The sequence below is a fragment of the Petaurus breviceps genome, unplaced genomic scaffold, assembly GCF_028583685.1.
Source record: "Petaurus breviceps papuanus isolate PSGF00001 unplaced genomic scaffold, PetGlider_PUasm1.0 91041, whole genome shotgun sequence".
NCBI classification, from domain to species: domain Eukaryota; kingdom Metazoa; phylum Chordata; class Mammalia; order Diprotodontia; family Petauridae; genus Petaurus; species Petaurus breviceps.
This window is the reverse complement of record NW_027187400.1, coordinates 23,889,576-23,899,096: the sequence shown is the minus strand read 5'-3', so window position 1 is coordinate 23,899,096 and position 9,521 is coordinate 23,889,576. Positions and strand designations below refer to the sequence as shown.

At 55.5% G+C, this 9,521-nt stretch overlaps 1 protein-coding gene across 2 annotated transcripts in view; it reads right to left on the bottom strand.

Moving 5' to 3' along the window:
- CASZ1 (castor zinc finger 1) overlaps positions 1-9,521 on the bottom strand; it is a 245,884-nt gene that overhangs the window by 42,397 nt on the left and 193,966 nt on the right. For both annotated transcript variants that reach the window (XM_069078947.1, XM_069078946.1), the window contains one exon: positions 2,037-2,847. In XM_069078947.1, the coding sequence (XP_068935048.1) occupies positions 2,037-2,847 (811 nt within the window). The remainder of the gene's footprint in view (positions 1-2,036; positions 2,848-9,521) is intronic.

The window sequence follows — 9,521 nt, the reverse complement described above, 5'->3', positions numbered from 1 at the left end:
CCCTTAGAACACAGGATGTCAGAGCTGGGAGGGCCCTTAGAACACAGGATGTCAGAGCTGGGAGGGCCCTTAGGACACAGGATGTCAGAGCTGGGAGGGCCCTTAGGACACAGGATGTCAGAGCTGGGAGGGCCCTTACGACACAGGATGTCAGAGCTGGGAGGGCGCTTAGAACACAGGATATCAGAGCTGGGAGGGCCCTTAGAATACAGGATGTCACAGCTGGGAAGACCTTCAAGGTCATCTAGGCTAACTTTGATTTTATTCATGGAGAAACTGAGGCCCAGAGAGGGGGAAGATGCTTGCTGAAAGTCACGCAGGTAGCAAATTGCAGAGCCAGGATTTGGACCCAGGTCTCATGCCTTTGAATTCACCATTCCTTCCACTACACCAGTGTTTTTCACAGTCAAACTTCCTGACTCAATCCTCCTCAAGGTTTTCTTTACTTCTGACAACCAGTGGCAGGGTCAGAACTACCAGGAATTCATGGCCATGGGAGGTGAAGGGGTCAGACCCCATGGCCGACTTCATCATTTCAAGAGGAAGCCAGAAGGGCTGCGCTCGAAGCAACATGATCTTGGGGGCTAATTCCCAGCCAAGGCTGGTGCACCAAGAGGGAGGCCGTGTCACCAGCCTGGCTCAAGGAGCCAAGGGGAACAGGGATGTGAAGGCAGCAGGGCCTTTTGTGGAAGCACAGCCTGGACTGGTCTGCTTGAGGACCCCCAGATCCTTGGGGGAAAGCCCAGGTCCAGGGTCAGCTGTACAACTCAGCCTGGCCATCCAGGTGGACCTGGGTGAACCAAGGGCCCCAGGCATACCTGGGAGAGCAAAGGGACTGGACTATAGGCCTAACGGTCACTCAGGGTAAGAGGGTCTGAGAGCACAGAAGGATGGGCCTCTGGGGGCCCAACGGCAAGTAAGGAAAACCTCTCAGGGGGTGGGGTCCACCTGCCAGGAGCGGCTCCCTTTTCACCTTGGTCCATCTCTTGACAAATACATCTCCTATGGGGCTAAGCAGAGACTGCTCCTTAACTATGAGATGTCTTTGAAAGGGAAGAAAAATGTCCACGTGTTCTCTGGAAAAAAGACCAGCCAGTAACATCCATGGAAGGACATGTGCAGGTTTTGTACCGGTCAGATGAGGGAGGAGGAAGGAGGCCCTCAGCATGTCTGTGATGCTGAGGAAAGACAAGAGAAGGGAGGGGCACAGGTGGCCTGGCCTGGTGCCCCCTTTGTACTGCCTGCTGGGAAAGGAGAGAGAGAACCCAAGAGTAGCCTGGCTTGTCATTAGACTCCTTGGCCCTGGGTTTTAGTCACTGGTGCCCCAGGTGGGCAGGAAATTCAATGGCCAGACCCAGTTTGGGACATAGACCTTATGAGAGATCAGTCACACTGCAGGGAGAGGTCACCTCAGTCAAATAAACCCTGAAATGAAAAAAAGCCTGGATGGCATGGGGATGGGGAGTGGGGGCACCTCTGGAAGCCAAAGGAGTAGCAGGGATGAATCTTGGGGAAGGAACTTGGGTGGTCATTCTCCAGAGCTGGCAGGGGCTTGGGAGAGAGAGGAGTATGACCCAGAGAACGCCATTCTCAGACCATGGCTGCCAGGGGTCCCTGAAGAACTCTTGTGGGAGCAGAAGCTGAGTGTTGGGTACGACCTGTCCTGGTCACCATTTCTCAGGCCCCAGCCCCGTGGGTACAGGCTAACGAGGGCTTTAATCATCCCGAAAACTCTGAGGATCCTGGGCACACGAGTGGTTCAGATACACCAGGCAGGCTGGGTCCCTCTCTGGGGTCCAGATCCCCTAGGACACCCACCCTCCACCCTGGCCCCCATTTCTGTGCCCCACAGCTCTTGCTACAATAAACACAAGCACCCTGGGGAGGCAAAGGAAGTCTATTTGGCAAAGAGCCTGGACTAGGCAGCTGGCACCTTTGGGGGCCCTGGGCTTCCACTCTGGTTACGGCTCACAGAAGAGGGGAAAGGTCTTGTGTGTGTGTGTGTGTGTGTGTGAGTCTGCATGACGGAGCCTTACTTGACGGTGGAGACAGTCCCCGTAGTGATGGAGTCTGTCTTGGAGAAGGTCGACTTCAGGTACTCGGGGGTGTTGAAGGGCAGGGAGGCGGGCGGCTCGGGCCCCATAGGCGCAGCACTGGGTGCACTGGCAAGGGGCGTGGGGGCCAGACTGGGGGCAGGGGGCGCCTTGACCGGTGCCAGCTTCTGGATGTTGCGGACGTCATACTTGGAGGGCCGCCCCACCTTGCCGGTCTTGAAGGCGATGGCGCCCCCCATGTCTGGGTTGCCCTCCCCGGGTTTGAAGAGGTGGAGGTACTTGACGTTTTCCAGGTCGTACTTGGAGGGCTTCTTGTACGTGTTCCCGTTCTGGGGCCTTATGCTCTCCCCAGTCTTCAGCTTCTGGATGAAGAAGTCGTACTTGGAGGCGCGGGCCACCAGCCCCTGCATCTGGGAGCTGCTGTGCGAGGGCAGGGGGAGGATGGTGGCCTTGGTCTCTAGGTTGGCCGTGTTGCTGGGAAGCCGCAGGCCCGGCATGGGCCCCGCTTCCTTGCCCCCTCTCTCCTCGGCCTTGGCGCCGTGCATGGGCCACGGGAGCTGTTCTCCGGCCTTGAGTTTGCGGATGTACTCCTCGTACTTGGAGAACCTGGGCCGCTTGCTGTCCTCTGAGGTCGGGGGCCCCGGGGAGGCCTCGGGGGCCGCGCTGGCATGGAGCTTCTCGAAGCTGACCTTGCGGGCCAGCTCGTCTCTCACGTTCTGGTCGTCGTACCCAAACATGCCGAGGAACTCATTCATGGTGGTGGCGGCATAGTCTCGGAGGGAGGAGGCTTCTCCTGTGGGGACAGAGGAGGGGGGTCACCTAGGGGGCAGGAATGGATGAGGGGCTCCTCCCAGGAAAGAAGAGGAGGCGCCCACAGCGCTGAAGGCCGGACAGGGGCTCCCTGTCCCTTGGCCCCCTCCCTCCCTCCCTCTCTTCTCTCCTTTTCTAATGGGGGAGGGGGATGTGGGGGGGGTGTTGAGGGGACATGATCTACGGACATTTGGCTCACTTGTTAGGTTTTACGACTCTTAAATTAATTTGTTTAAAAAAAAAGTAATTAATACTGGGGTAAAATAAAACGAGTTCATCAATGCCAGGAAAATCAATTTCCTAAATGTTCTGGCCGATGGCTTTTCAGTACATTAAACAAAGTTTCATAAATGTCTCTGTGCTCTCGCCTTGGCCTAATATGAAGGAAAAGCAATTTTACTGGAAGTGAGGCCAGCGAAAATGCACCTCCTGGGCCTTCTCCTGGGAGTGGAGGGAGAGCGGGGGCACGTGGAGAAATGGGTCAGGGACTGAAGGGGCCAGGAAGGAAGCCTTGTCCAGTCAGAGGCCCAGGTCTGGAAAAGTGGAGGCCCAGAGGGAGGCAGTGGCTTACCAAGGTCATACTGAAAGAACAGCAAAGCCAGAATTTGAACCCAGACCGTCTCCCTCAAGATCCAACAGAGAAGACGAGCCGGGAGGGGGTGAAGGGGAAAACCAGAGACCAACGTGCCCATGAGAGAAGGTGCAGAAGGCAGGGAGCCGGCAGCCTCATTCATTCATTCTAGGAGCTCTCATTAAACACCTCTATGCACCAGGCACTATGTTAAGTGATGGGCGTGCAGAGGGAAAACCAAAACTGTCCCGGAGCACATGTTCTACTGGGGGGAGGGAGAAGAGAGGACACTGTGTGCACAGATGAAGAAATACAAAATAAATGCAAAGGAGCTTCCAGGGAGGAGGAGGAGGAGGGGCACCCGCAGCTGGGGGCGGGGGAGGAGCAGGGGCGGGCCTCCCAAGGCCTCCTGGGCTCCTCCAGCCTCATTCTCAGCACCCCAGATTTTGCACTGGCCAGTCACCGACCTCCTCTGGCCCTCTGTTTCCTCATCTGTGATGTAATGCAAAGGCGGAGAAGCTCCTCTCCCCTTCTCTCCCTCTTGTCTCTGTCTCTCTCTCCCTCTCTCTCTGTTTCTCTCTCCTCTCTGTTTGTCTGTCTCTCTCTCAGGATCAGAGATTTAGAGTATGAGGAAGCCTTACTCATCATCTCATCTCTTCATCCTACAGATGAAGAGACTGAGGCCCCTTGAGGGGAGATGCCTTGCTTAACCAAGGCAGTAAATCTGAGCCCAGGCCAGCCCATCTACACGCATGTAATCAGCATTTACTATGTGGTCAACTGGGCTCTGGGCTCAGCAGATCCAGGACAGTTTTCTCTGCTGTTGTACAAAGTCTCATCCTTGTAGAACCAGGATCACAGACTCAGCTGGAAGGGGTCTCAGGGGCCACCCTCTCATTTACAGATGAGGGAACTGAGGCATATAAGTCCAGCCACCCGCTCGAGGCTATCTGGGCAGTAAATGACCCCGGGCCTAGGTACTCGGAAAGGAAACCCTCCCGTTTTCCTTTGCCCTTCTCTCCTCACAAAGCATCCCACCCTTCTCCACCCAGCTGCCGCCCGGCAGACCTCTGTCCTATCTCTGTCCATGCCCTTGCAGAAATGGTGCCAGGCCAGGAGAAGCCCAGGCAGGGCCTGTGTGGCATGGGGACCCAAGCCATACCAGGGCCTGGCAGCCTGGCTGCGGTCTCTGCATCCTCCTGAGGCTGCTTTGCTGGTCACTGCAAAGGGAGGAGGGGAGAGGGAGAAGTGGAGCCTTCAAAGGGAGCTGGAGGTCACCCAGGAACAGAGCAAAGGAGGAAATACAGATTGGTCTGACGTGCCAGCTCAGATTCATTTAAGCTTCAATCTGACACGGAGGCCCTCCTCCCCTCTTGTGCCCGCAGTCGCCTCCTCCCTCCCGCCAAGCAAAGATTTACTGTGTGCAGGAGTCCTTCAAACCTCCCTCCTCATCACCTCCAATCACTCACTGCGACTCTCCTGGGCAGCAGGCACGGGTTGGGGCCGGGAACGCAATCTGGCTCCCAGAGGCTCAGGGGTCTCCCAGAACCTCCCCTCACCCCCAAAAGGACTCAGAGCTGCCCAAGAAGCCAGCTGAGGAGGGCAGAGCCCCAGTGCAAAGCAGAGAGACCAGCAGCTGAGCAGGACTTCGGAATACACATGCACACCCACGTGCAGACACACACACAACCTTACACAGACACAAACACCACAGCCACTTAAGCAATTTCCCAAATATATCAAGGCAGGCACACAACTCCACAATCACACACACACATACACAGACTCACACAGGTGTGGGCAGCTCTCCAACCCAAGTGACAGGAGGCCCAGGTTTACAAGTGCACATGCGGTCCTTTTGTGTCAATGACAAATGGTTGGGTTTTGCTTTCTGACTCATTCTGCAATTCTCCTCTGTTTTATGGGCAAATTCATCCCATTCACATTCACAGTCTGGTTTGGGGTTGATTCTTGTAATCACACACACACACACACACACACACACACACACACACACACACTCCAGCCAATGTGAGTAAGGATTGGTAGCATAAGAGTGACAGAATTACAGGATCTTTGTTAACCAGCAAGAGGGACCAGTGTGCCTCTGGTAGTCTAGCCTGAACATCCTGGGCCAGAGCAGATGGAAAGGGGGAGAGGGAGCACGGAAAGAGGAAAGGAAGAAGGAGGAAGGAGAAAGGGAGGGGTAGGGGAGAGGCTTAAGGTCTCCTGTAGGAGCCCCTGGAGGGCCTGCTGGTCCAGAGAAGGAACTGTATCTTGTTTTGGGGCTGGGGAGAAGGGTTGGTGGTCAGGTTCATGGCTAGCTCCCTAAGGCAATGATCCTGTTTGGCTGTCCCAGGGCACAAGGCACTCAACTCCCCAAAGTCCTGGGCTGTCCTCTCACTACCCCCTCAGGTGCCAGCAAGGAGAGGCACAAAAGCAGAAGCCCTCTGGGGAATAGCTCAGCAGGGAGACCAATCTCTGGGCACTGCCCTCTTGGAACCTGGGGCAATGTCAGTACTGAAAGGAGGAGTGGCCATCCTGTTCACTGGCAGCACCCAGACGGACGAAGGCCCTGGGCGGTGGGCAATTCCAGGCCCTGGTGGCTGCTGGTGGAGAGAGGAGAGGAGAGAAGAGGAGAGGAGAGGGCTTTGGCCTCAGCACATGTGGCGAGGGACCAGGGGAAACAGACTAAAAATAGCTGAAGACAGCGTGCTATATATGGCAGGGAAGCACCAAGTCCTCCCAGGGCAGCTGAGAGGGAGCAGGGGCCAGGGCCCCTAGAGCTAAACTCAAGGCCTGGAGCTCCTGGGAGCCCTGGGGGAAAAGCAGGCATGAAGGGCTGGCCTGGCTCTGGAAGGGACAAAGGGAGGTGAAGCAGGGGCACGCAGCACCAAGGATCTGGCCGCTTCCACTGGCAGGGGGTGGGGAGCACAGAACAAAATGACCCCACGGGGCATCAGGCTATGTGGGTTAAGAATGGGAGGGCCCACCTGGCCAGCCCTGGTCCCCCAACCCTAAGTGGCCATTTGGTCTGACCTTTGGTTGGAGGCCGAGTAGAGGGAAGGACACTTCAGGCCAGGCTGGCCCCCTGCTGCTCCCCCAGTCTCCTTCCATGGGAGGCATGGGACCCTTGGGAGGGAGGCCAGGCTGGCCCCCTGCTACTCCCCCAGTCTCCTTCCATGGGAGGCATGGGACCCTTGGGAGGGAGGCCAGGCTGGCCCCCTGTTACTCCCCCAGTCTCCTTCCATGGGAGGCATGGGACCCTTGGGAGGGAGGCCAGGAGCAGCTTCCCCTAGTGGTTCTGGGGGGCAGCGGGCAGCACAGACAGGAGACTTCCGGGGCCGATGCCCCCTTCCTCATTCGCCCCACCCCCCCAGCCCTGGTGCAATCACCTTGTGTCTGACTATGGCAAGGGCTTTCCCTATCAGAGGAAACTGAAGGTCACACTTTTCCTCATTGATCTTGCAATGTTTGTTAATTACTCTGTCACTGATGTGGCGAAGGATAATTAAACAGCTCTGTTTATATCTTATGTGCATAATTATGTGGCTGCCTGGGCTCCCCGCACAGGGAGGAAGATGCGCCCCTCACTGCAGGGGGGGTGCTGGGAAATGGGGCTGGGGGAGGGGCAGGTAGGACCGACTCACTCCTCCTGAAGCACCCAGGGGCTGGGAGGGAGGAAGGGAGGGCATGGGGACAGATCCACAGCTGGGGGCATTCAGTCCCACTGGGTGATCACCCCAAAACTCTATGGGGTCTCCTAGAATCATCCACAGCCTTATCTCTGACTCCCTACTTCTCCGCCGCCCCTCTTCCTGTCCCAGGGGGTCAGCAGAGCAGCCATGGGCCAGCCAGGCTGCCCCACCCCGGGATGCCCTGGAGATCCCTATCACAGGGGCCTCACATCCTAAGGAAGACAGAGGAGACGGGGATTATAGTTCTAGAGCTGAAAGCAATCTCAGAAACCATCTAGTCCAAATGCCTCATTTTACAGTTGAGGGAACTGAGGCCCAGTGAGGTTAGATGACTTGTCCAAGGCCACACACAGACACTAAGTGAAGGGGTGGGAATTCGATCCCAGGTCTTTTTGACTTCAGAGGCTTCCACGGTATGGAAAGGCCTTCTAGTCAGTGGGAGGAAATGGATAAGTGAGTCAGGCCAGGGTCAGTCGGGGCCCCAGAAGAGAGCTGGGAAGAAGCAGACAAGCCAGAGGGCAGTTTAGATAGAGGCAGGAGGCAGGAGGCCAGAGCAGAGGCTGGGGCTGAGCAGAGACAGGAGGGAAGACCTTGGCAGGGTGAGAAGGGGGATTAGCCTTAATCTGCTTGGCCCTGGAGGCCAGAGCTGAGAGCTGTGGGTGGAAGTTAACAGACGCGGGTTTCAATTTGATATAAGGAGATGACTTCCTAACATTTCGAGATGGCTCCAAGTGGAAGAGGTTCTCTCGGGGGTGCCTCCGGGAGCCCGAATGATCATTTATTCGAGCTGTTCCAGGAGGGGAATGGCAGAGGTAGAGATGAATGAATGCATTCACTCATTCACTCCCTCCCTCCCTCATTCATTCATTCATTCACTCGTGCTGCAGACGGTGCCTTCCAGCTCTAATATGATGTCACAGGGGCAGGTGTAGGGGGATGGGGTGGGGGTGTGGAGAGACCAAAGGTGTTTTCAGAATTATTTCAAGGGAACATCAAAGACATAAATATGCAGAAAGCTAACCAGTCTTCCTGCTCCTCTGTCTACACACTCTCACCACTCTCTTGGGTGGTGCATAAGAACTCACAGTCTCTGCCAGGCATGCTCGCTCACAGCCGTGTTCACACATGACCTCCTTCCTGATCACTGTCCTACACCCCTGCCCCTGCCCTGGGCTCCAAGCCCTTCCCCAGGTTCTGCTCCACTGGGTCTGGTAAGACTCGGGCTGGGGTCAGGGCAAGCTGGTCCTTCCCTCTGGGCTCTGGGCAGACTCCACCCTTCTCCCCAGAACACCATCAGAACACCCCTTCCTCCTTCCCTTCCTGGGAAGATCCTGGCAAAAAGAAAATGCCCCAACTGCTACCCACATGGGCCAGCTCCCCCGCCAGCCTTGTTTGAGAGGCAGCGCCTAGACAGAGATCAGGGGTGGTGCCCTTTTCCATCTGTATCCCAGGCACTCTGCACTTTGTAAGAACTAAATAAATGTGCCTTTCTTCCTTCCTCCCTCTCTCCCTTCCTGCCACCCTCTTTCCTCCTCTCCATCCTTTCCTTCCTTCCCTCCCTTCCTTTCCTCTTTCTATCCTTTCTTTTTTCCTTCCTCCCCTTCTTCCCTTTCCTCCTTTTTCCCTTCTTTCCTTTTTTCTCTCCTTCCTCCCTTCCTTTCCTTCTTCCCTCTCTACTCTCTTCTCTTCCTTCCTTCCCCTTCCCTCCTTCTTCCTCCTTCCCTCTATCCCTTTCCTCTTTCCATTTTTCTTGTTTTCCTCCCTCTCTCTTTCCTCCCTTCTTTACTTCCTCCCTTATCTCTTCCCTCCTTTCCTTCTCTCCTCCCTCCCTTTTTCCTTCCTTCTCTCTTCACTCCTTCTTTCCCCTTTCCTACCTTCCTCCTTCCCTCTCTTCCTTCCTTCTTTGACAGATCACTGGGCATGGAATCAAGAAGACTAAGTTAAAATTCAGCCTCAGATACTGACTACCTGTGTGATTCTTAGCAAGTCTCTTTCCTTTGTCTGCCTCAGTTTCTTCAACTGTAAAATGGGGATAATAATAACACCTACTTTCCAGGGTTGTGAGACACAAATGGGACAACAATTGTCAAGTGCTTAGCACACAGTGCCTGGCACAGCAGATGCTTAACAAATATTTCCTCCCTTCCTCCTTTCCTTCCTTCTCCCTCCCTCTCTCCTTTCCTTCCTTCTTCCTTTCTTCTTCCCTCTCTCCTTTCCTTCCTTTTTCCTCCTTTCTTTCTCCCTTCTTCCTTTCCTTTCTTCTTCCTCCTCCCTCCTTCTTCCTACCTTTCTTCTTTCCTTCCTTCTTCCCTTCCTGTCCTTCCTTCTTCCCCTTTTCTTCCTCTCTCCCTCCTTCCCTTCCTTCTTCCTCCCTCTCTCCTTTCCTTC